The following is a 27162-nucleotide window of genomic DNA, read 5'->3' on the forward strand; positions in this document are numbered from 1 at the left end:
ACAATCTTATGCGTGATCACCAGATCAAGAGCTGTGTGAATTCATACCTCCCCCATAGGTGTTTATGGTACACCTAAGTATGTCCAGCCATTGACAGTTTCTCAGAAACAGATGGAAACCAAACGGCGTCGTGGGACTGGAATTTTATTAGTTATCATTGTTCCTGTTGTGCTTTGGAAAATGCATTTAATTTGAGATAACTGATGAGAAAGTGGTGGGGGAGCGTTTCCAGTGGTGGCTTTGTTGCCCGACCGCTGGCTGCAGCTGTGCCTCTGCAATTTGCTGGCCATGTTGGCCCTTAATATAGCCATTAACGTGATCTCCTCTTGGACAGAGCAAGTTGCTGGCTGCCAGTCTGTCCTGTCCACTGCTGTCACTTTTGGATTTTGCGGAGCATGAACCTGTGAGCCATTATGTCAGTAATAACCACAGTCCTCTTCTTGAATGCTTTTTCCTGGTGAGCAGCCAGTTTTCTGTAGATTTGAAGGATAGAAACGACACGGAGGGATTAGCTAGGTTGCTTCCACTTACAGGAGGTGTTTTTACCTGCTCTGTGGGACAAATGCAAGAATGTGTAGTCTGTACGTGTTTATTTTGAGGATGCAGTAGCAATCCTTGCCGTGTTTTAAAAGCAGAGCCTGAGTTGCTATATGTTACAGTATTGATGTCTTTCAGAGAAAGCTGCCAACTTGATCAAAGTAGAGCAAAGAGAAAACACAAGCTTGGAGCATTTGAATTTACTGACCTCATTACCTTGTCTCCAGCACTTAAAATTAAGCTGTGCAGACAACAAACTTCCGTCTGACTGAGGCTGAGAACTGGTTTTGGTGGCACGCTGAATTTGTAGTGTCTGCTACTTCTGGCCCTTACTGCAGAAATCATAATGGGATCTTTACTTAAGCTTTAATTAAACCTCCACATAAGCTGGGTTTTAGTAATATTTACACATTGCGACCAGAAAAGCCTCACTTTTGTGCCAGTGTCACTGTTTCCCACGGATTTCTGAGCAAGGAGCAAACGGATCAGCTCGTGTCCTTTTGTGTGTCTATTTGCTATATGATTTTTTTTCATTGTTACCAAGGCAACCCCTCCTACCCACTCCCCGACAGGCGAGGTCTCAATACAATGTAAGTTATTGTCTGGAGCAATTATTAGGCTATTATTAAAGCACCATTGAAATATGTCAGTATCCCGTAGGAATTTTAAACAAGTGGGAGCAAAGACAATAGCGAGCATTAGAGGGCTGTGGAAGCCTCGTGCTGCTGGTAGCTCGGGGAAGATGCCTGTAGCCCTCCTAAAAAGAGCTCATAAGGTATGGCCAGTCTTCCCAAATTGGCAAAAGTCAGGACTTGCCAACGTGGACTAAGACTGAAAGGCCAAAGGGGGGAAATGGCTATATAGTTCGCCGTGCACGCAGAATGTCTTTGCCCAAGTGAAGTACAACCCAGTGGGACATAGGGTAGCCCTGAGAATATTGGTTTGATGGAAATGGTAGTAAAATATTCCTGTCCCACCCAGATGGGACAGTGTTTTTTGTTTGAAAGCCTTCTGCATTCACAATCCCTATTTGTGTCCTAAGCTTCGAAGTGAATTATCCATCATCAGTGAAAGGTTGTGCAAAAACTGTGGAGCAAGCAGGTAAAATAAGAGATGGAAGTGAGCCTTAAAATTATATTAATTTATAAGATTATAGCGTAGTTTTTCTTTTCCAAAAGAAAAGAATACCCAGCTGTGGGAATTCAGAAGGTCTAGGAGCAGGGCTTACCTCGCACTGTCCTCTTATGCTACATGTTTTCTGCAGGTGCCACTGGGTTGTATTCCTGCAGCCACTCGTGCAGCTGTAACAGTCCAGCCTTTTCTATACCATCCCATATCCTGGGACTGAATTTTCTGTCGCTTTTGTCTCGCTGATGCAATCCTTCTGTTGAGCAATAGCAAAACTGACAGGGTTTTATAGCACCGTATCGATTTCAGCCAGGAATTTCCTTCCAAGAACCTGCCATGTTGTCACGGGTCAAAGATGTCACCAGACTGATTTGGCATTTCATTTCTGAAAGTTGCCAGGAGAGGACTGCAGCTCACTGAGAACATCTTTGTTTCAGGCTGTGCAAGTGTTAAGATCAATTGTAGGTGCAGATGGAGAATCCATTAATGATTCTGCCTATGGAGGAGGGGGGGAGCAGGAGAGTTTGCAAGAACCTTATTTCTTGCTGTTGGAAAGTGAGACTGTTTCTGGTTCTTTAGAAATTAATTTCTCTGGTGAGATTACTTTAAACTCATGTAAAGATCCACTTCCATGATTTCCCCTTCCCACCTCTTGGGAAAGGTCTTTTCCTCCATCCCAGTCTTGCTGCAGAGATGGAGAAGTTTGCCACATTCCTCAGCACTGTAATGTGTCACAATAAATATTTGGGAATGTTTTTGTATGTCTATTGTTTGTTGTTCCTCTTAGACCAGAGCACAACATCATAAGGCTATAATGCTTAGCCTGATCTAGAACATATTTCTACATTCTCGTTTATGGTTTTTCTGCCATTTACTTCTCACATAGATTTTTGTGTCTGTGGATAGCAGCAGTGAGGGATATCATAAGGCTATAATGCTTAGCCTGAGCTAGAACGTATTTCTACATTCTCGTTTATGTTTTTTCTGCCATTTACCTCTCACATAGATTTTGTGTCTGTGGATAGCAGCAGTGAGGGAGTGGAGAGGTTTGCCTCATTCCTCAGCACTGTAATGTGTCACGATAAATATTTGGGGATGTTTTTGTACGTCTATTGTTTGTTGTTCCTCTTAGACCAGAGCACAACATCATAAGGCTATAATGCTTAGCCTGATCTAGAACATATTTCTACATTCTCGTTTATGGTTTTTCTGCCATTTACTTCTCACATAGATTTTTGTGTCTGTGGATAGCAGCAGTGAGGGATTTCTGGCTAGTAGAGACCCGAGAGCATCTGAATTCATCTGCTGCCAGCAAAAGCCTGTGGTGGAGTTCAGTTTTACAGTCCCAGAGTCATTTCAGTGCTTGCCTGGGCTCCGCTTGCTGTGTCCCTGGCCGCTGGTGAAATAGGTGATGTGAATTTTCTGAGCTCTGTGGTTACCCGTAGGTTTGTGGATAGCAGCAAAGAAAACAGACACAAACACCCTCCACCACGTCTGCTCAGAGCTTTGCTGTGTTTTGGTGGCATGGCAGGCAGCTCAGCTGTCACCTTAACGAATGCTGCGGTGGTGTAGAAGTTGTTTCATTGAGAATTTGTTAAAGATTCGTTAAAGGAAGTCGGATTTCATAGTTGATGGCAGGGGATTATCTATCCGCATATGTCTTTTGACAGCGTTACAATTTCAGGCTCTGAAAATGATGTAACTATTTTACTAGAATGAAATAATTACAGTTTTCAGAGAGAAATCCAGGGCAGGAGGCTGTGGGTCATAGGAAACACTTGCTTTGGCAAACGTTTTACCACTCAAAATAAAAAGTAATTATTTGAAATTATAAAATCTTTTTACAATGTTACAAGCCTTTTATTCAGTACCGGCAACCTTCCTAAAAGTGTAAAGCTCGCCTGAATACACCATCACCTCTATGGAACATTGTTTAATTCTTGTCAAACTTACCCCCTTGAAGCCTTACGTTGCGAATATTTGAAATACATGCACGTGGCCTGTTGCTGTTAAATGTTTCTTACTGGTGTTTGTAGAGGTGGCATGTATTTATACTACGATTGCAGGGAAAGAGCTTGTTTTCTGTCTTTCAGTGTGAATGGAGCTGCTCATGAGGAAAGAGATGTACTCTGTGGCTGTCCCAAGAAGAAGTCATGATTATTTCTTAAGTAGTATGAAACAACATGCTAATAAGGCGTGCTAGGTCATGCATTAGTGAATCCTTATGGTCGCGTTTGCATTTTGGAATTAAAATGATAAAATTCTTTAAAGTTAGCTGCAAAGGTTCTCTCTTCCTGTAAATTTCCTAGCTTTGCTCTTGTACAATAAACACAAAACCAAATATATCCATTAGTGCAGTAGCAGCCACTCGGATTGGTCTTTTCAAGCTTGTTCTTAAAAAGCGAGATTGATTTAATGATCAGTGACTTTTTGTATAGAGGCTGCTTGCGTGTAGTTGTATTTTGTGCCTTGTGGGTGTTCTCCTGTCCCTCAAAACAATCCCATGTAATTGATCCTGTCAGCTGAGCTGTGTGCTCCCTGGCTGCAGCACCAGGGCTGCTCAAACCCTGCCAACAGAGGACTTGGCTCATCTTGATTTAAAGACAGGGACCCACCCAGCCCTTAGAAAGGGAAAGCTATTTTTTTTTCCCCCAATAACTTATTACAGTTCCCTTTTACATGTATTTACATTTTATTGTTTACCTTTTGTCTTTGCTGCCTTTGACACCTCGTGTTGATGTGTTCTCTTGTAGTTAGGAGGTACAAACCCTGTAGGTCTCATGACTATCTTTGCTTTGTGGCTGTTGAGTATATTAGCACTAAATGGACCTTTCAGATGGTAGGGTGATGGTAGCAAATGCTCAGCTCAGTCCTGGCTACAAATTTGAGATGTTATTTAAACCCCTTGGCTGTATGAAGACTTGGATTTCATCCCAGAGGGTTTTTTCAGACTTGCTTTTGCTGTGTCCAGTGCTAGGTGGATGTGACAGCCTGTAAGTGCTTGTCAGGTATGCTCTGAAGTTGGACTCCTTCCTCAAAACGGACTGTGTGTGCCATCTGAGCCTGTCCATTACAGAAAAGGCACTGTCTTTGCCTCTGGTGCAGGCTGTTTCCTTTGTGCCAGCAGTTCTTCTTGTCATAGTCTCAAAATTTGTGGTGAGATCTTTCTGCATCTGAGAGGTTGACAGACACATCAAGAGATACTTGGGTAGGTTTGCATCCAAGACCCAGAACGCCCTTTTGGTCTTAAACGCATTTCTCCTTTACTCAACTGAATTTGAGATTACAACGATTGTGGAAGTTATCATCTGTGGAGAGCAAAGCTTTTGTTACAGCAGATATCAGCATATCATTTGATAAAGAGTTGGTGGCATCCTTCTGGCTACCCCATCTTGTATTTCTGCTGAATCCTGACTGTTTTGTCATCTGCACGCTACCTGCCATGTGGCACATTTCATATACTTGTTTGGCAAAAGAGAGGAAAATACATCCGTGTTCCGCTTTAAAAATAGTGCAGCCGTCTGTAAGACCAGTTGTGTTGGGCTGTGGGATTGCCGTGATCACACTGTCTCCGAAGGCAGATTGATAGCTACAGAACTGCAGTTTTGGGGTGTGCCTGTGAATCAAGTGAGAAAACAGCAAAGAAACCTGAAAATTAATTCGTATGTTATATGCGAGTAATCTTTTGGATTACTTTTTGGTTAAGTTACCGTTATTTCAAAGCACATCAAGAAGCTTTAGGAGGAGCTGAGTTGACTCCAGTGGGTCAAAAGAGGTGGCTGAGACCTGGCAAGTCCTCAGGCAGGTTGAGCAGGAATAGAAGCCCTGTTTCTAATTCAGCGTGATGGAAACCAAACCAGAAGCAAATAGTTCTTGTCAGGGGTAGGAACAAATGCAGTGTCAGCAGCTTCCCTTTGTATTGCTGCAGAGTGTGGGCATACAAGTGGCATTACTATCATGTGTTACATATTGATTTTTCTGTTTATTTAAATATATATTCATGGTTTTTAGTATTGACAAACTGAGATTTTTCAGACTGAGAAGTTTCTTTGAGGTTACCTGTGTGTATCTCTCCTTCAGGAAGCTCTGCGTGCCTGGATATGGACATTTTGCTTGGGTCTCTGGCTTAAATTTTTGCTTCATTCATTCTATCCTGTCCCTCCTAACCCATCCCTCTTTTCTTTCATGACTGTAATGAATTAATGATTTTATGTAAATCTGGTGTGTGATGGACTTGGGTGTGCCTTGGGACTTGTTTAAGCTATCACATAGGAAATGCATCATCTGCTTCATTTTTTCTGCAATTGCAGTCAGTTTTTCCTTTATTCCTTCTCCCTACTTTCTATTTTTTTCATTAATTTTTTTTTTTTTTTTTTTGCTTAAAGCAGTTCTTTAAGAATGTTTAGACCATTTGCAGGGTTTAAAGCTTTAATTCTTTTTTCCATCCTCTCTCCCTGCTCCACCCCCTTTATTTTCCACCTAAATAGGAAGGATAAAAAGCAACCATCCCTGCATTACATACCTGATTGCTATTCAGTTCCCGAGGGAGACGCCCTGAGAGCTAAATGCAGGGGCTGGAGGTCTGGGCTCTCTGGTTAGATTCACTGAATGTCACTAATTAGAGTAGAGTAGCCACTTACATATTTATTCATGTTTCAGAACAGTTGGTGAATCAATTGAGTGAATGAACTGGGGGCAGCTTCAATGCTTCTCGTGTGTGAATACGCTTAAAAGAAACCCCCAAACATATTGAAGTTGTTTCCTTGTGGCTTGCTGGTACAGACCAGCATGGCTGTAGTAAAATGTCATTTTCATGTGACCTTTTGGGTGATGCTTTTTTCCAATCCTAGTCTTCTCCTATTGAAGAGGAGCTGATTCCATCCTCCAAAATATATATATATACACACACATATATATATATAAAAAAATAATACTTCTCTTTGGGTGAAAAGAAAATAATGTTACTTTAAGGCCATCCTCACTCTATTTGTAGTTAATGGATTAATTTGCCTAAAGCTTAAATTAATATCCTTGCAGGAAATAAAATCAGGACAACAACTTGTGCTGGAGCGTTGCTGACAGCGCAGAATAACCTTGCAATACATGGTGGGTTTTTTTAAACGGAGCAGATTGATTTCCCCATAAACACCTTGAAGTGTTGCCTTTCACCAAAATTCTGTCTGAATTTAGCTCCTAATTGATAATAGCTCATTTACGTTTTCCGAGCAGGATGGTGACAGCCTCCTGGTCTCCCCTTGCTGAGAGATTTGCATTCCATCTGCTCTGGCTGTTGATTAGCAGCATGCCGGCTACATGAGCAGTGTTTCTGGACGCTATGGTCATCTGTTGCGTTAAAATTTTTCAGTGGGGACACGACCACGAAGCTTAAAAACCACGATTAGGGGAGCGAGAATAAGGCTTTTGGGTTTTGTCAGAGGGAGAGCGCCTCGTGGGCGGCATGGCTTGAAAGTGCATCCTTGGGTCCAAATTTCCTGGAGCACCACAAAAGCTTTCCAAACTTTCCAAAGCTCCCAGTTCTTCCCCGCTTGCTGCTACTGCTGCTTTGAGTGCTTACGTCTCTATTCCATTTGTATCACCCATACTTTAAATAAGATGAAGTCTTTATTTAAGAGGTTTTGCAGGGAACAAGATTTCAAGTCAACCATGGCTTCAAAGTGGTCAGCATCTTCTTAACTGCTGCTTGGCAAAAGTTGCTGGGACAGGCAAGGGACTGGCAGATTTTTTCGCACCAAAGCATGTTTAATTTCATTTACCCTTAACACAGAAAGCTGGTGTGTAAGGTGATGCGTGTGTGTTTAAAGTTCAGCAAATGTAAAGGTAGGATGGAGAGAGAAATGGGTCCCTGGTATCTGAAATGTATTGGAGAACTCTCCCCAGTGTTTTTAAAAATGAGTCCAGCTTTTAATCCATAACAGTGTGACACTAAAATGTTCTAATTTAATTGTTTTGTGTTGTGTGGGATGCTACAGAGTAAACCTGAGGTTGCTCATCCTAATCCTGAATTTTTGTGCTCTAATTTGGCTGCATTAGCTGGTTTATAACCTCTGTTGCAGAATGTTTTAGGGTGCGTCTGCTTTCTGTCACTGGTGAGTGTGCCAACTTGAAGGTGAAGCAAGTTGATTTGGGAAGATATCCATAGGTGATTTATTCGGGTTTATTGAAAATACTGTTTTGCTGTCCACTTGCACAGCTGATACTCCAATTGAGACTTACAATTCAGGCTTTTTGCAAGTGTCATGAATTGAGGTAAAACGGAATTAATTGTGGTGGCTCTGTAATGCATTCTTTGACGTGTAAATAAGAGATGACTTAGGAAGTTGGGCCATTCCTTTTTGGTTTTTCTTTTTACCCTTAGCATACTTAGAATTTGTGTTTGGATGCAAAACCTTCCTATTGGCAGTCACTTCTGCAGTTTGTGTATTCCCTTCCCACCGGGTTTTGTTCTGTAAGCAATAGGAATTAGTGAATGCTTCCTTTTGCCTTTTTATTTACCAAGTGCCAGCAGTGCTGTGCATTGAGCCTGGGGGAAATGTAGGGGGGGAAATCACATGCCTCTAAATCTTTCTTCTCATTTGGGGTGTAAAAATCCTTTTCAAAAGGATTCCAGTTCCAGTCTGGCAGGGATGCTCCAAGAGGAGATACCCAGCCCTTGAGGTTTCTGGCTAGGGACTTGTGCTGTGCAAAAAGAAAGAGATTAGCTTGGAAGACAGACAGACAAACAAGTTCAGTCCTGGTCTCCGTTGCATTTTAATCTTAAACTAAAATTACCCCTTGAACACAGGAGCTCTGTTGAAGAGTTGGAGTGGGCATAGACTTTCAAATCAATCCCTTTGAAAGACCATCTTCTCTCCCCTTGAAGGAAGGGCATTTGCACTGTAGCTTATTCCTTCCATGTACTTAAATCATAGCAAAGCTTCCGCTTGCAAAGTGGAGTCTGAGGAATGCTGCTTTTACTTGAATTGGGTTTAAACAAGCCCTTTAAGCGCAGGATGGAGAATCAGGGAAGGCAAGGGATGCTCCAGGAAAGTGGTTTTGAAGGAAAACAACTGCGGACTTGTGGAGACCTGCACTGGAAGGCTTCTGCTTATCTTGAATTTACCACAGCATCTCCAGGCGTGCTTCAATATGTATTTTTTAATGAGTAGCAAGGTGGGGCTCAGCTGGGTGGCTGCACTCCTGTGTGAGCGAGGGGGGAATATAACCTTGGGTAGGCTTTGTAGCGCTGCGAGGATCTTACAACATCTGTCACTATAATAATGTAAGAATTAAAACAGAAGAATTACTGCCTCGAGTAGATAAGCGACTACCTTAATGCACATTTACTGGTGCTGGAACTAGAGGGGTATCATTTAAAAAAGAGAAATGTTGGTTTAAATGGTGCAAAACGTTTAGGAAGACACTGATGTAAACACTGATGTGAATTAAAAAGCTGGTATGTTTCCTCCTTCCTGGGAAGTCAAAAAGAACTGAATGTGGTTGGACTCGATCTCAAAGGTCCCTTTCCAACCATGAAGATTCTGTGATTCTATGGTCTGACTGTAAAGGTCCCCTGGTAAAATCTTGCACAGAGCCACTCTCAAGCCCCCAGTCATTTCTCTGAGATACCTCAGAAATATGTTTTTCTTCATCTGATAATTGCTTGCTTATTACCTTCTTGCTAACTGTTTGCTCTTAATAGCTGGTAAAATAAAAAGGGAAAAATGAATTTTAGTAGTCTTCACTCCCTGGGGGGAGATTAAGCCATTGATAGCGTATTTAAAGTAGACTTGTCTTTGTACTGTGTGTTCGTTGGCCTCCATATGGGGAGCCTGTAGTTGGTTCTGCATCATTTGTCTTGTCTCTCTGGTTGTTCTTAATATTAATTGAAGTCTTTCCCAAGACACAGTTTTGTTAATCTTCCTTTTGTCATTTCACTCTCCCCCCAGCCATATCCCCAACAAATATGCTCTCGTGTGTTGAAAAGAGGTTTAAAAGTAGCGTTAGGGTTTTTTTTTAATGTTGGCTGTCCATTTATTCACCTGGATTTTTACCACCAGTATTAAGATTTCTATTTCTTTGCTCAACTTGTGAATTTTGCATGTGCTGCAATTGTTATAAGGATGCAAATAGTTTCCTGGGGTGATGGGTATAAGTCTCTTATCAGCTCCAATTATGCAAAATGTTTTCAATTAGCTATAAATCCCTTTTCTACCTTCCCCCAGACAAACACAACCAAGGAGGGCCCTCCTGGGACACACCGGTGTGTGGTGCAGGGACAGGCTTTCACTGTCTAAACTGTGTCCTGTCCCAGGAGCGTTAGGATCCAAAAGCACGCTCTGCTACTAGTTGTATTCTTAAAAAGTTTGTAATTACACTGTTTCCCTAAAGATTTTCAGTATCACTGTTGGCAACCTACGGGAGGAGGTAGCATCTCCATCTCCAGTTTCTCTCAAGCAGCAATGGAAACAAATGACTGTCCTGGACTGCAAAGATTTTTTTTTTTTTTTTTTTTTTGAGCTTATTCTTGTACTGTCCAAAGTCATAGCAGGTGGTTAAGTGCTCCATCCAATACCAGTAACTACCAAAGCGGGATGCTCTGTTAGATGGACTGATGGCTAAATGTGAAATGGCAATTTCCGTGGTGCTGCATGAGGCAGAGAACAGATGCTGTCACTGAGCAAAATGTTCCTGTAAGCTTTGAGGTGGTTCTGCCTCTGAGGTTACCACCTCCGTGTGCCACAGCAGAGAAGAACAAGGAGAAAGCAGAGGAGTTTCCTGACAAAAATACTTGTCGTATGGAGGCTTTATTGAAAAAGCTTGAAGCCCTCTGGATGTGGGGGATGTTTGCTTGGGTAATGAGAGGAGAGGTACTTGCCTTCTGCCTGGTATGGAGAAGACTCCCCTGTTCAAAACAGTGCTGATTCTGTTTGGCCAATGTACCTACTGAATAATCTGCAGTAGGAGAAGATAACTGTGGGTTTAAATAGCTTGGTTCTTCAAAAGAAGTATTTTTGAGGCCCTCTTAATACTACCACTGTGGTTGAAGTTTACCTTTATCACCCTGTTCTGCCTTAAACTGATTTTGCTGCTTGTTTTCGCCCTTTTCTTTGCCCCTCGTTCATGCTCCCGCTGCTGTTTTCACAGCAGCCTGACAGGGTCCGACTGGGGAGGGTTGGAAAATAACTTTTTCCAGCACATGGTTGTTTGATTGCACAGTTGTAGCAGAGCAGCTGGTGTATATTTAAGCCCTCTCATAGGCCAGCAGCTTTTCCAAAGGAGTGGGCTGTTGGACTGCTGGGCTTGCTCTTGGAGCACACGCACAAGGAGCCTGAAGAGGTCATGGTCTTAATGCTGGAAGATGGCATTTCCTAAAGCTCCTAGAGTCCATATCCTGCTGGTGACCACCTGTGAATCCTGATGAACCACAGAACTGCTTAGGATAGGGGAGTCTCAATTGGGGCAAGGGTGGGCTGGCTGGTGGTGCAGCACAGGTGACTTGCTTGTCAGGCTGCATTTGCACTGATGGCTTTATCACCGTGAAAAGGTTGGTAGTACCCAGGCCTCTTATGTCAGCATAAATTAGCACTTGCCTTGTAGGACTTGCTCATGTACAACCTGGTTTTTGCCAGCAATTTAAAAAGACTAATAACAAAATATATACACATGCACTGTAGAAACTGGTATTTGGTGGAGGGAGGGAGAAAGTAAGTGCAGGAGAAAGCACAGAAAGAACAAGACTTAAATTACATTTCAAGATGATTCTGCCCTGCATTTATCTTGTTCTTCAGGTGAGTGGGTGACAGGTGAAGTCTGTCGCAGCATGAATGTATGAACCTTGTTCAACCTTTTCAGTTCTTTTCTGGAGAGATCTTCTTCCTAGTTTGTACATCACAGTCACACTGAATGTCTCCTGAGCCGTGGGGGCTGGGGACAAAGGAAAACGTCTGCAAGGGAACGTATGGGAACTTGGACCTGTTACGTAGCCAGTCATGTGCAGAACATCTTCAGTACAGATGAGACCTGTGAGCACAGGTGTCTTGGAAAGGCTCATGAGACCCAGTAGAAGACACCCCTGTAAGGACACATGTGGAGGACAGCCATCGTACTTTGATCAAGGCATTGCTTGTTTGAAAGGTCACAGTACAGCTTGCATAGCAAAATATTGCTATTCGACATTATGTTGAATTCTTATGTTGGTTTTCCAACTAATTTCTTCAAGTATTTTACTTTTTTACACTAAAATAGCAACTTTTATTCCCATTTCAAATAGTTAAAAGTATACTAAGATATCTCTAAAATGCTTTAACATCAGTTGTGCTGGTGTATGTGGAACTTGGTTTGTATCCAAGGTGGGGAAGCCTTTTCCCCACAAATGCATCATTACAGAGTTTGAGAAGGAGGGAAGGCTGGAGGCACACGTGCTGCTGGAGCGTTGGCAGGAGGTTAGGTGGTGATGAGAAAAAGACCAAAGCTTGAACACGTTCAATCTGTTTAACTAATAATCAAGACGTTTGCCGTGTTCGTTTCAAGGGTATGGGCATGTGATTTCATCTCGAGTGAGTTGTGTTGGCTTTACCCAACGTCTCTTTGTCAGTTGAGCTGTGGGGTAACGCTTTCAGTCATCTCTCATCACAAGATAGATGCGAGTTGAAGAGGGGTGGTTTGATACTCCAGTTAAATCAATCTCACGGGTAGCTGCTGCCGGAAGGCTAATCTCCTTCTCACTGCCTCCTCCCTACCTGCGATGAGCTATTTCAGAGGACTAAAACACAAGGAACTAGTTTATTATTGATCAATTCGGTTTTTAATGCTGTTTAATTCTCATGCAGAGTAGTTCTTTAAATACTGGGTTAAGTTTCTGAACTGGTTCACTGTGGGCTCAGATGAACATCAGTACCAGAGCAAAGGGAAGAGGCATCAGGTGTGTGTCTGAGCTATGACATCAAGGGCAGCCTGAACTGCAGCCGAAATTCCCCATCGCTCCATCTATATTTGATTTTTATGGGAAGGAAAAGCTTTTATCTAACAATACAAGAATTTAGAAGTGCACTTTACCACCATTCCTTTAATTGGCTTGTAATTGCTGAGTTTTGTTTTAATTCCTATCTTGTGTTTTTGGTTATGTCAGATATTCTGATGGTTTTTGTGCAGTTTTAATGAGAAAATAACTGTTACTGCTTAGTAAAATTCTGGAAATAAGACTATTAAAACTGGAGGCTCAGTAAAATGAGCATAAACAGTCATTTTATTGTGAAGCTTCCTAACAGCAACTCTTTTTGCTTGATTGAAATATTCACAAGATTGAATTTATGCCTTTCTTGATAAATATGAATGCACGTTAAAACAGACTGGAAAGTTTCCTCTTATTTCTCTTTCTGAGCCATGAAGTATAACCTTCATTCAGGAAGTAGGGCAGGAAAAGAGTATTTGAGTTTTTAGGGTGAGGGTTCTCTACTATATTCAGCACTGGAGCATTTGAGTTTCCTTTAATTGCCCCTTGTTGCTGTGTTTCCAGTCCCCACGGTAATTTCTCCATCACTGATTTAGGTGCTGGCCCAAAGACCCAACTGGGATGATCTTCCCTTTCCTTTCCTGGAGACTACATTTGTATTTGTTTAAATGTCACTTAGCTAAAAGGTCGGGAGCTCTAGCAATTGTACTGATACCAGCAAAGGATTTGCTGAATTCATTAAGTTTCTCCAGGCTGAAGGGAAACATGGGTATGTGAATGTAAGGAAAAACTTCAGTTTGAACTCTGGGCACCTGATTTTAAATCAACAGTTCTGGTGTTGGTTTTCCATGCTGCTGTGTGCTTTTGTGGCTTCTTTTCGTTTCCATTTGCCTTTTTGGGTTAAGGACTTTATGCTGGGTAATTTAGGGAAATATTCTTATTTATATCCATGTGAATTAGCAGAAGGAAGGTTTTTCAGGTTGTTATGTAGCTGTATAAAACACAGCTGTATTTACTTTAGGTCCATTCAGTGGATCTTAAAAGCATGAAGAGATGCTGCTAACTTTTCTTGTTTGGTGGCCCTGTCATTGAGGAGGGGGAAAAACTATCATATTGGATGCAGCATTGCTCAGATTAAAGACTAATGAACATCTCTCTTTGCAGAAGGCACAGATGGCTTAACTCATGTGGCAACTATCAGAGGTGTGTGGGCTAGTTCACACCTCTTGTCCGTAAGAGGCTAGAGGATCTCTGCATTACTTAACCTCAGAAGTGTAGACTGTGATACAGGCTTTTTGTGCAACCATAATTGCTGCTGTCTCGCCGTGTTTAAATGAAAGCCAGAACTCGAGGCAGCAGATCAGCACCTTGAGGAACGTGCAGGTGCATTGTGTAACCAGGGATTGTCCCGATGGGATTCTGGTGATTCCACAAAACTGCAGTATCTCCCCTTGCATCGCTGGTTACTTGTCGAAACTGAGCATACAATGTCCATTATGTCTGGACAGGTTCTAGTATGTACCCACTGAGTAACTCTCCATTCTTTGTCTTGGAGCCTGAAATGTTGACCATCTTTTCTTGACCCTTAACTGTGCGGCAGTATTTCTGGTCCAGCTTGTTGGTAAACGTTTGCAAAAGCATAGAGTGAATCTTTCTTTCTTGAAAAGAGTGAGAATTTGAAGGTTGTTCTTAACCAGGGAAGGCAGGTATTGAGAGTCCTGTCACTGTATGATGTCTCCTGTCACCCAAGTCTGTCATACTGTATTAACAATATTTTTATGGTAGGTTTTGAAACTCATCACAAGATAGATGCGAGTTGAAGAGGGGTGGTTTGATACTCCAGTTAAATCAATCTCACGGGTAGCTGCTGCCGGAAGGCTAATCTCCTTCTCACTGCCTCCTCCCTACCTGCGATGAGCTATTTCAGAGGACTAAAACACAAGGAACTAGTTTATTATTGATCAATTCGGTTTTTAATGCTTTTTAATTCTCATGCAGAGTATTTCTCTAAATACTGGGTTGAGTTTCTGAACTGGTTCACTGTGGGCTTAGATGAACATCAGTACCAGAGCAAAGGGAAGAGGCATCAGGTGTGTGTCTGAGCTACGACATCAAGGGCAGCCTGAACTGCAGCCGAAATTCCCCATCGCTCCATCTACATTTGATTTTTATGGGAAGGAAAAGCTTTTATCTAACAATACAAGAATTTAGAAGTGCACTTTACCACCATTCCTTTAATTGGCTGTAATTGCTGAGTTTTGTTTTAATTCCTATCTTGTGTTTTTGGTTATGTCAGATATTCTGATGGTTTTTGTGCAGTTTTAATGAGAAAATAACTGTTACTGCTTAGTAAAATTCTGGAAATAAGACTATTAAAACTGGAGGCTCAGTAAAATGAGCATAAACAGTCATTTTATTGTGAAGCTTCCTCTTTTTGCTTGATTGAAATATTCACAAGATTGAATTTATGCCTTTCTTGATAAATATGAATGCACGTTAAAACAGACTGGAAAGTTTCCTCTTATTTCTCTTTCTGAGCCATGAAGTATAACCTTCATTCAGGAAGTAGGGCAGGAAAAGAGTATTTGAGTTTTTAGGGTGAGGGTTCTCTACTATATTCAGCACTGGAGCATTTGAGTTTCCTTTAATTGCCCCTTGTTGCTGTGTTTCCAGTCCCCACGGTAATTTCTCCATCACTGATTTAGGTGCTGGCCCAAAGACCCAACTGGGATGATCTTCCCTTTCCTTTCCTGGAGACTACATTTGTATTTGTTTAAATGTCACTTAGCTAAAAGGTCAGGAGCTCTAGCAATTGTACTGATACCAGCAAAGGATTTGCTGAATTCATTAAGTTTCTCCAGGCTGAAGGGAAACATGGGTATGTGAATGTAAGGAAAAACTTCAGTTTGAACTCTGGGCACCTGATTTTAAATCAACAGTTCTGGTGTTGGTTTTCCATGCTGCTGTGTGCTTTTGTGGCTTCTTTTCATTTCCATTTGTCTTTTTGGGTTAAGGACTTTACGCTGGGTAATTTAGGGAAGTATTATTTATATCCATGTGAATTAGCAGAAGGAAGGTTTTTCAGGTTGTTATGTAGCTGTATAAAACACAGCTGTATTTACTTTAGGTCCATTCAGTGGATCTTAAAAGCATGAAGAGATGCTGCTAACTTTTCTTGTTTGGTGGCCCTGTCATTGAGGAGGGGGAAAAACTATCATATTGGATGCAGCATTGCTCAGATTAAAGACTAATGAACATCTCTCTTTGCAGAAGGCATGAATGGCTTAACTCTTGTCTCATGTGGCAACTATCAGAGGTGTATGGGCTAGTTCACACCTCTTGTCCGTAAGAGGCTAGAGGATCTCTGCATTACTTAACCTCAGAAGTGTAGACTGTGATACAGGCTTTTTGTGCAACCATAATTGCTGCTGTCTCGCCGTGTTTAAATGAAAGCCAGAACTCGAGGCAGCAGATCAGCACCTTGAGGAACGTGCAGGTGCATTGTGTAACCAGGGATTGTCCCGATGGGATTCTGGTGATTCCACAAAACTGCAGTATCTCCCCTTGCATCGCTGGTTACTTGTCGAAACTGAGCATACAATGTCCATTATGTCTGGACAGGTTCTAGTATGTACCCACTGAGTAACTCTCCATTCTTTGTCTTGGAGCCTGAAACGTTGACCATCTTTTCTTGACCCTTAACTGTGCGGCAGTATTTCTGGTCCAGCTTGTTGGTAAACGTTTGCAAAAGCATAGAGTGAATCTTTCTTTCTTGAAAAGAGTGAGAATTTGAAGGTTGTTCTTAACCAGGGAAGGCAGGTATTGAGAGTCCTGTCACTGTATGATGTCTCCTGTCACCCAAGTCTGTCATACTGTATTAACAATATTTTTATGGTAGGTTTTGAAATATTATTAGGCATTTGTGCTGCTTCTCTTAATTTATTATTTCTGTCAGAAGTTTCTGCTTAGCTGTCTTTCAAACTTGAGGTTTCACATAGCCATAGGTTTTGTTATTCTACTGGGAATATTGATTTTCCTAATGGTAAAGAAGTGAATCATCGTAAAAGTGTTGAAGCACCAGGGTCACCTCTAAGGACAGAATGGAGGTAGAATCCCAAAGCTGAGATGGTACTGGCAGTTTGTGAATTCAGACAGCAATCTGATAATGGTCAGCTATAACAGCAAAACTGGGGACACTGGACAGAGCCTTCGGCTTGTCTCTGCTCCAAAGCTTTGCCAATCTAGTGGGGTGTTTTGCACCCCTCTTCCCTCCTGCCACCCCAGCTACTTGGAAGGTGGTCATTGAGATCCTCTTCCAGGTGCACATGGTTAAACTAGCCACGCTTTTTGCACATCTGCTAAAGGATTAGGATCTTTTTTCCTCTGAAACGAGAGAATTTGAAAAAGGTCAACTTTGAAGCATCACTGCACAGATGGCTTTGGGAAGCTGTTGTCACAGTAATGCCTGGGTAGCCATGCTTGTACTGGTAGATTCCACTGACAGCAACACCATGCTCTTGCCTTAGTGACTTCCCTGTCATAGCTAACAAAGACTATTGCTGCCTTTTTTTGTTTGCAAAATGACTTCTTATGAGTGCCAGGTAGTTGTTTAAAGAAGCAAACCTGTAGAAGAGCCGTGCAGCTGCCTCGTAGGCTGCAAAACCTGATGCTCTCTGAGCTACCAAGCTCGTAGCCAGCCAGCTGGGCAACAGCTGTTTTCTCACATCTGGCTACAGCATTGCTCGTTTTTTTTCTGCACCTGAAATTCATACCAGGACTCTGTCATTGCTTTAGAATCTATGTTTGCAAAGTCACAAATATAAATAATTTACAGTAGACGCTTGGTTGGATGTCTAGCTTGTAGGCATGTGGTGGAGACGGCTGCTTTTTTCCAGCTAAATAAACCACCTACAAGAATCTGGCTGGTTTCCTTGTAAGATTTCAGTGATACAATCTAAAAATGAGGAAGCATGATTTTTACCAACCTGAAAATCAAAATTTCTAAAGGTGTTTTGAAAGAGATTTTATTCATTCCGTGTTAATTGTTAAAAACAACAAAATGGTGCACCAAAACCTGAGAGAACTTGTGTTGGTGACCTGCAGCAGTTCGTCCCTCCTCCTTCCGCTACCCACACGCAAGTGCTGCATGTGCAGGCAATACCAACCTCGTTTGCTAATCCATTGGTCATTTTTTATTGCTAGATTTAGGGAAATTATTTAATAACCAAATCTAATTTGGGCTAAAAACATTCATTAAGTGGAGAGCTGACCAGCTCATCCGTGATGGTTTAGAAAAGGAAGTCTTTTCTTAGGGGGTTGTTTTTGTTGGGTTTTATTTTATTATTTTTTTATATTAACTAGTGCACGAAGCTTCTTTCTTTCTGATTTTACAGTATTTTAATTCAAGGTCCACTTTTTGGTTGATGGAATAAGTTCCAATGGAGATGCACACCATTACATGCGTGTACAATTTGCAACTCAGAAGTTAAGGTGGAATGCCAACATTCCTTATTTGCAAGCAGAGTTGCCTTCCTTCCTCTTCCGATAGCAAGAGTGTGTCCTAGGAAGACATTTCTGTATCTATACTTTAAGCACTTAAAAGTTTTCTCGTATAAAATTTTATTTGCCACAAGACTGGACAAGAAAATGCATGATGAGTAATTAACTTATTGGAAGCTTTCAGTGAGTGATCCCATTTGCAGCTGACCCAGGCACAGCTTTCTGTTGTGAGGAAGGGAGTTGCCTTGCGGAAGAACCTTTCCTTTGGAAAAACATCCCAATAAACACGAGGGTGACGCATTAGAAGTGTAAAGGTAATCTTCAGCCTCGCGTTTGTGAACTACACAGTTTGATTTTAAGCTATAAAATTTTTCACTGTACTGTGTAAAAGGTTGGGAAACTGTACGTTCCTGGTGCTGTGCAACTCTCAAGGGTGTTAGAAAATTGTGATGGTTGGATAGACGGACAAAGCTGATGGGGGTTTTGGAGGCAGATACATGTTTTTATTATAGTTACACACTTTTTGAGAATTTTAAGAGTGGTAATACTCTCAGTAAAAGTGACGTTTTTTATTTGCCTTTTTTTTTTTTTTTCTAGAATTTTAAGAGTAGTAACAGTCTCAGTAAAAGTGGCTTTTTTTATTTGCCTTTTTTTTTTTTTTTTTCCCCCTAATGTGCCATTGAGCCTAGAAGTATAAGCAGTTACTGTCTTCACAGACCTGGGAACAAGAAAACTGTCTTTTAAATCTTGTTAACTTTTCAGAGCACAGTTCTGCTGTTGTAGACCTATTTGAGCCATTTGTACAGGGCTTTTAGTTAGCAAGAGCCAAGGACAGGGCGTAGAAAATGTTAAAAGTTTAGTGTATTCTAAATGGTGCAGATGTTAAACTTGTGATCACCTGTTTGGTGTGATTTGATGTGTTTAACACCAATGTTGAGTTTGACTTGTTTGTTGTTTTTTTTTTTCTTACTGACTAGATGGCAGAGTCCTCCCAATAAACAAAATTGCCTCCTCTCTAGCTGAAATGTTGAAATTAACTTACTGAGATAAAACTGTTTTGTGGCAAACAGAAGATGGCAAACAGATGATTCAGAGAACTACACCTGTGCTGATCTCATAACAAAGCTAATTAATCTTTTTTAATTAAATGCCCCTTAAAATTCAGCATGATAAACACTGAAGGATTTTTTTTCATTGTTTTTTTTCTCACTGACTAGATGGCAGAGTCCTCCCAATAAACAAAATTGCCTCCTCTCTAGCTGAAATGTTGAAATTAACTTACTGAGATAAAACTGTTTTGTGGCAAACAGAAGATGGCAAACAGATGATTCAGAGAACTACACCTGTGCTGATCTCATAACAAAGCTAATTAATCTTTTTTAATTAAATGCCCCTTAAAATTCAGCATGATAAACACTGAAGGATTTTTTTTCTTTTTTTAATGATTACTTTTAGAGGGCACTGCTCTAACAAGAAAACTTGTACTCTGTGTTTTCTTGCATGGAAGTGAGTAAGCAGAGCTGCCTGGGATGCTCATCATTTGTTTATATACTTCAGCTGCAGAAAATGAGAAATTAAATGAATGTTTGAAAGATGTACTATGAAATGAGTGCTTGGGACAGCGCAGGAATGCAACTTGCATGTTAATTTTTCAACTTCGGGCTCTATTTTAGGTGTGCCAGTGTCTGAACTCTCTGCAAACTGGAAAGTGTGGCGAGAGGGGAGTGCATGCAGATTGCTGCTGGTTTACCACTTGGCTTTGCAAGAAAAAGCGAGAGCCTTTGAGGCTTAATGTGTTTTTTATTCATATCAGGCAATTGCCTAGGAAGATGAGGTCGGGAAGCTGCAATATTGATCAGACTATCTTCTTGGCAACCTTGTTCATGGCAACTTCTTAGAGCTTAGGGTAAATGGAGTATTAGGGCTATAGAAGAAGAACAAAAGGGAGGTTACCGATGGCCCTTCTTGGCAGCAGTAGCTGGATGCCTTTTAAAAACAGCTTCTGTTGTCATGGAGCTTCTGAATCCAAGGCCAGTTTCTGGCACCGTGATTTTCTCATGGCAAAAACGTTGTCCTGTTCTGGCCTTGGGGGAAAAATAAATAAATAAAGGCAATAGCCTTGGCAGCACTCATCTATTATTGCAGCTAAATGACTGGACTGCAGTGGGAATGGGACCAAAGGGAAACCTTTTCTTCACAGAGAATCCTGATTTTTTTTTCAAAGCTGGCATCCACCGTGCTCTGAAAAGTATCTTTTGTAAGAAGGTGTTTGACATTTGAAGAAGGATTTTGAATAGTTTATATAGAACTTGCTTTCCTCTGAGTCAGCAATGTTTTGAGGTTGAAATAGGGACCTGAATTCCTAATCTCAAGGTTTTTGGAAGGTCTTCCAGTAGTGGTTTGTTTGTGTTTTAAAGCCTATTTTCCTCTTCTAAACTTCAGATATAGTCAAGCAGTTTAACATACTTATTTATCATTTCCTGAAGTGGTCAGTAATGTGCAAAACAAGATATTTATTAATTTATTTGGCATTGATTATGTTAGTTTAAGACTAGGTTGCTTTGCTGAGCTTTTTGTTGTCTTAAAAGATGATATTTTGATTGCATAGAAATATTCGTGTTTAACTTCATGGTCAAAAAGTATACTCCGCTTCCCGATAAGATATTTTTTGTTTGTTTGTTTGTTCTTGGATAGTTCCAATGACTGAAGTTTAGAAACTTTATTGGCTTTACTTTTGCTTTGTGAGCTTATTGAAACCCAGAAACAAGTGATGACAGAAGTGGTTCAGTGTTTCTGAAGCAGGAAAGCAGTAAGCTTCTATGCTAAAAGCATTTCTACATGACTTATTTTTAAGGGCAGGAAAGGATGATTACCCCATGTCAGAAGGCATCTATAGGTAAGCTCTTCTGCTAGAGGTGTGAAAACACTTTGGACTGAAGAACTTGCCCTTCAGGTCCTTCCATAAGAGTCAGCTCTGTTTTGATACTGTCTGATTACTCTTATTTGGAAAGTTTCAGGCAGCTAGTGAATAAAATCACTGCATATTAAGTATCACACATTAATTTCTGTTGCTTCACCCGCCTGTTTGTGTTTTGTCCTCCCGTGGCTGTTGGGTCAAGGATTAGGGCTCTTTCGGGCAAGTTGAGATAGGCCTTGGTGGTAGGGCCCCAGGGTAGGATGTTGCAACTGCTGTGACTCCACTGTTAAGAAATTACCAGCCCCAAACCAGAGTTATTTTCTGTCCTTCTGGTGCCTGCAAAGAGGGATCTGTGTGGAGGCACTGAGCCGAGCAGGAGGTATGTGTGGTTCTCCAAAGTCTGCCTCAGGCCAGTGACCGTGAGGAGGGGTGTAATGACACCTCGGGGCTGCTGCGGCTTTTCTTCAGCAAAGAAGGGTTGGAGCCCTGTCATTTCGGGGTTTGTTTGCACAAGGGAGGGAGCCCTCATCCTTGGGAGTAGCCTCTGATCTGCAAGTATAATCGTCAGATAATAAAGACTCCGGGAGTCAAAACTTGCAAGTTTGGAGCAGCCTTCGGAGTCTTTGCAAATTTTTTTCTACAAGCCCTTGGATGGTGGCGTTGTAAACACCACTCATCTGTGCAGGATTGGGGTTTTTTTTCCCTCTGTTTTACTCTTTAAAGCATTGTCAAACTCAAAAAGAAGACAGCCCCTGCAGGCTTGCTTTACGTTACTTGCTTTTTCTATACAACCCCCATAAAAACATTAATATAGTGTCTATAGGTTTATAGTATTTAATATCAGTGCCACAATATTAGAATCAGGAAATTCTAAATGTTAAAAGTTTACATTTAATATATATTGATACTACTTTGAGGATGTTTATAGCTAGAAATTAATGCTATAAGAAAAAAGGTTTTTTTTTTGGTTACAACAGTCCAGAGTGTTTATCTGCTAGTGAGCGAAACTTTTCTGTAGACACTCGTCATCTCAATTTAATAGGATGTATTTCAAAATCTATTTCTTGAACCTTATCAAGACCGTAAAAAAATTTTAATTTTTCCTCTTTGTAGCAATACTAACCTTTTCTAGTCTGTACGACTGCAAGAGGATTCAGAAACTGTAACTATGGGGGGTATGAAGAGACTGTTTTATTTCAGCATTAGGAGCATTTGGGACAGTGCTCAGATTTGTAGTTATAGTGTGATTTCTTTAATTTTTGCTCATTAAACTAATTTCTTAATTATTAGGAAACTCATTCTGTCTTTGAAATTCTGTACTTCTGGACATGGTGCACTATAGTCCTTATAATAACAAAGTGATCAATTTGCTGCTTTAATTGCAAACTTTGACTTGAATTACAGAATTTACTTAGTTCTTTCGGGACAGTTAAAGCAGTCCCACAGCGGGGGGGGGAAGTGTGGATCTGGTGACGATTGCTGTAATTTAGGCCTCTTCCTTTAAACTTTGCTTATGACAGAGAGGTTTTATTTTCTGGGGAGGAAGAAAGTAGATGATGGGAACATTGGTCAAGGTAAAGTTGTGCTTATGTGGGTTTTTCTCTCTCATCTTGGTGCGATTCCTTTTACAGCCAAATTATGTGTTGCCTCAGCCCTTTGGACTCGATTGTTCTTCTTTCTCTGTGTCACAAAGGAGGTGGATTTACTCTGAAGAAATATTTCCATGGCAGCCACTTAGAAAACTGTTCCTATGTTCTTCTGTAACAATGTTTTTTTTTTCTTTCTATTTTGTTTTATAGACACAGATGAGGACACGGTGAAAAGGTGTTTTGCCACGTTTGAAGAGAAGTTCTTCCAGACCTGTGAGAAAGAACTTGCCAAAATCAACATTTTCTATTCAGGTAAGGTGCTTATTTTGTGTGTATTTGTGGAAAATACAGCAACACAAAAAGAGTCTGAAGCTCTCAAACTTTCAGAATAACCACAGCATTGTTCCTATGTTCTTCTGTAACAATGGTTTTTTTCCTTTCTATTTTGTTTTATAGACACAGATGAGGACACGGTGAAAAGGTGTTTTGCCACGTTTGAAGAGAAGTTCTTCCAGACCTGTGAGAAAGAACTTGCCAAAATCAACATTTTCTATTCAGGTAAGGTGCTTATTTTGTGTGTATTTGTGGAAAATACAGCAACACAAAAAGAGTCTGAAGCTCTCAAACTTTCAGAATAACCACAGCAGTCATGGAGGTCTACCATCAGGTAATGATAGGGCAGGTTTATATGGGAAACTGCTCTGGTTTAATCACAGATGTGGAGCTAAACCATGGTATTTGAATGGAGGGAGAATGAAGGGCAGGTGATTTCATTGCTTTGCAATAGCATCCTGTTGAACTTTGTAAAGATGCTCTTAAATTTAAGTGGCATCTTACATATAGGGCACAGTTTCTCAGCTTATCCACAGCGGGAGTCTACTGTGCATGTTTTAGGCGTGCTAAGCTCCCTTGCTGGTGTTTCCTAAGCATGTGCAGAAATAGCTATCGTGGACTTCCCTGTATATGGGAACTTGACCATCTTGATGTGTCCAACAAATTTTTAAACACTTAACTCTTACTTAAACTCTTGCAACTTTCTGGAGAAGATCAGCCGGTAGCAATTTGTCATCGGCTGTGTATAAAACCCTCCTTAGTAAATGGAGTAAAAATGTAATGGTGGTAAGAGTAGGGATGCCTAGGGGTTATATTTCAAAGTGCTATTGTTTGTTGTTTTCCCTGGGAAAGTTTGCTTTCCCACCCTGTGTTTTGAAAATAAACTTCAGAATGGGATAATTGGAAATTCACCCTGTAATGTTGCTACAAAAGGCTTAGTAATGATGTGCTCCAGTGCCACCCACCATTACACTTCAGCTGGTTTTCAGCCTCTTTTGGTAAGGTTTAAAATGGATTTTCAACGGGAAAAGCGTTTAAATATGGATACAATGATGCATTGACTTCTGCTATACTTTCTCTTGACATGTTGATATATGAACTTGGTGCTATAAGCAGGCTTTTGCAGCACAATACAGTAGCCTAATATGTTTTATTAGGCTAGCTGGGTTTTACACTTTATAGGCATTTTTCTACATGCAATTCATACGTACCTAGCTCAGAACTCAGTTGTTCTCAGAGTTTGGTTTTTTTCCTTGTGAGATCTTCTGTTTCTGTCCCAGATCTGAGGTAAGGCTTTTGTGCTCACCTCAGAACTCAGTTGTTCTCAGAGTTTGTTTTTTTTCCCCTGTGAGATCTTCTGTTTCTATCCCAGATCTGAGGTAAGGCTTTTGTGCTCAGAAACTTGTCTTACTTTTCTACTTACATCAGCTGATCTAATAAGAGGTCCCGGGTACTACAAGCTAGACTCTGTGGAGGAAGTTCTGTCAATTCAGATGCACAATACAGATTGTAATTTTCCCTAATGAGGACCTGCTAGCACACGTGCACCCACATATACGCACCCATTTCAGCATTGTTTAAAATGGCATTAATAATATAGGACAGAGTTGGGTTTTTTTTCAACTTGCTGTCATTTCAAAAAGTTACAGGAGAGAATACATGTAATTTGAAAATCTCTTGTGATAAGATTAAAATAAGTCTTTTATTTGCAGAAGAGCGACGTGACTTTAATAGTACAGAAACCCTTTATTAGAGTTATTAGCATTAAGCTACATCAAGAAACGTTCTCTCGGTGGTTCCTCTTCATCATGTCAGCAATGTGTCACGTTGGACCCTATTGTAACTCCAGGCATGTGTTGGCTTGGATTATGACCTGGTACATCCTATTTATTATAGGCTTATTATATGGCTTATTGCACACTTGTCTTTACGACAATAAATATTCTCCATTTTCAAGAAAGCTAAGCTTTCTGTTGATCTCTGCTTCATTTCCTCCTCGTCTTTCAGGTGAGCATTGCCAGGGGTTGCCACAGTGTGGACAACCCTGTCCTCTGGGGCTGGCCAAGACCCCAACTCCTCCCCGGCTCCCCAGAGTGCTGGGGGTTGGAGCTCCTGCTGCAAAATGCCTTTGCCTTGCTCAGCTTGTCGGCTCTCGTCAAACATGGCCTTAATTCCCCAGACATTTGGCCCGGCTCGATAGGAAGGAAAACTGCCATTAACTACATCTGATTTGATAAACAGTTTGTGCTTATTTGGACTATGCTCAAGAAAAGCTATACTCAATTGAAAGCAAAAAGAATGGCAGTAAAATTTTCAGATGGTTCCAGTGGACGAATGCCTGTTCAAGTGCTAAAGTTCTGTTTGTGGCCAGTTTTGGTTTGTGTTTGGGATCTTCTAGAGGCGAGGTTTGGTGTATTTATAAATCAGCATCATCAGGCTCTGCTTGAGCTACGGTTTAGCTAGTACCATTTTTGTGGTTCATTTAGCAGCTGGTTTTATTCTTAGTAGGAAGCTGTGGCTTTAACTCGGTAAGCAAAGTATTAAGAATGATGTGTAAAAGTAGGAAAAGGCAGGAGTGCTAAAAGAGCCTGCCTCGAATGCCCTGAGCTGGGTCGCTGGGAGCAGGTATGAGCTGTTTGATTACCTCCTGCCTGGTGAAACAGAGTTTGCTCACGACCATGTAAACTTGAGGGGAAATTTCCCTAGCTCCTAGTGTGATAGCTTTTTAATGATCCGTATGTGTGAACTTTTCTTTAAACTTGGAAAACAGAGTCCAAAACAATTTAGGATTGCATAGTTGAGGTGATATCTTTAGGTGGTCATTTATATTCAGGATCTAGAAGGTATTTTTAGGCAAAGCTGCTTCTTTATTGCAAGCATTTTTGTTGAAGCCTGCCTCTGTTGGTTTTAGATTTCTCCTTAGTCTTTGCCATAAGTTTACACTTGAGTCAAATACTCAATGGGCATCAGGTCGTGCAAAATGCCACAACAGAAGAATGGTTCCAGTTTTGAAGTGTATGCTGCTTTTTTCTAACTCTTTTGAGCGGCATATTTTTTTTAAAAGTGACTTCTCGGAGTGCTGAATTAGTGATAGCCGTGAATGTCTTTTCAAATATTTCGGAATATGTTGCAAATTGAGAAATTAATTTCCGTTCTGCTTTGCCACTTCCCTAGGCAATTCCCTAGGAGGCTTTAAGAATAGCAGGATACATTCTGTCTTATTTTGCTTCTGCAATGAAACTTGCTGATGATATACTACCTTAAAATGAAATGATTTGTCGACTGGGTAACTGGAGTCAGTGCAACAGAATGGGCAGGAGGGAGAAGAAGGTGGCAGGGCTACCATTTCCGAGGAGTGGCAGGTCATTATTGGACTGGTTTGGTGGTCTTTAAAGCCTTATCCTCAGAGGACTGTGGTCCTCCCCTGTGGATGGAGAAGGCTGCATGGGATTCAACACATGACTCTCTTCAGCAGTGCATAATTAAGAAGAATGTTTGTATTTGGGGATGATGCTTTTTTATGGATGGTGGTTTGCAAACAGATATGAAAAACTGCAAAACTGTTTGGAATAGTTTTATAATCATTTCAAAATGTAATCTTTTCTTAAAACCCATCAGCCTAATGAAACTATTTAAAGATTTTTCTGGACATAAAGACAATGGAATGGTGCTTTCAATTGAAAGATGTAAATTTAAACTCTTCCATATTTAATAATTTGATCCAAAAGACTTCTCAGTGTATCACCAGATGATTTAATGTAACGTTTTGAATATAGAGTGTGAACTTGTGAGGTTTATTTATATGAAGGCTTTTGGTTCTAACAGCTACTCTAACAGATATCTGTTACTTCTTCCAGAGAGAGTTCCCAAAGTGGGGAGAGATGATTGTTTGTGCGGTCTGACCTTGTGTGGTTGGAGGCTGTGGGCAGGCACTTCTCTCTGCAGGCTGCATCGCCTCTGTTCAGTGGAGTCCTTGCAGCTGTAAGGAGTTGTCAGAGAGGAGTTGCCCTTTCCTGTCTTTTTAAAACCTCTCGCTTTAATAAAGCTTATAATCAAGAAAGTTATAGAGAGTTTGAGGCTCCTTCATACTTGAGGTTTATATATTGATCCCCGTTTTCTGTTCGCATTCTCCTTCTGAAAAGCACCTTATGCAGAGCACTGTAGAATTATTTACAGAGGAGTTTTGCTCTTAAAATTAACCAGAATTT

At 40.9% G+C, this 27162-nt stretch overlaps 1 protein-coding gene across 1 annotated transcript in view; it reads left to right on the plus strand.

Annotated features, from left to right (window-relative positions):
* XPR1 (xenotropic and polytropic retrovirus receptor 1) overlaps positions 1-27162 on the plus strand; it is a 116223-nt gene that overhangs the window by 51530 nt on the left and 37531 nt on the right. Inside the window, exon 2 of the mRNA XM_014943484.1 lies at positions 22832-22933. Within this exon, the coding sequence (XP_014798970.1) occupies positions 22832-22933 (102 nt within the window). The remainder of the gene's footprint in view (positions 1-22831; positions 22934-27162) is intronic.

The sequence above is a fragment of the Calidris pugnax genome, unplaced genomic scaffold (assembly GCF_001431845.1).
Source record: "Calidris pugnax isolate Ruff unplaced genomic scaffold, ASM143184v1 scaffold63, whole genome shotgun sequence".
Taxonomy (NCBI): domain Eukaryota; kingdom Metazoa; phylum Chordata; class Aves; order Charadriiformes; family Scolopacidae; genus Calidris; species Calidris pugnax.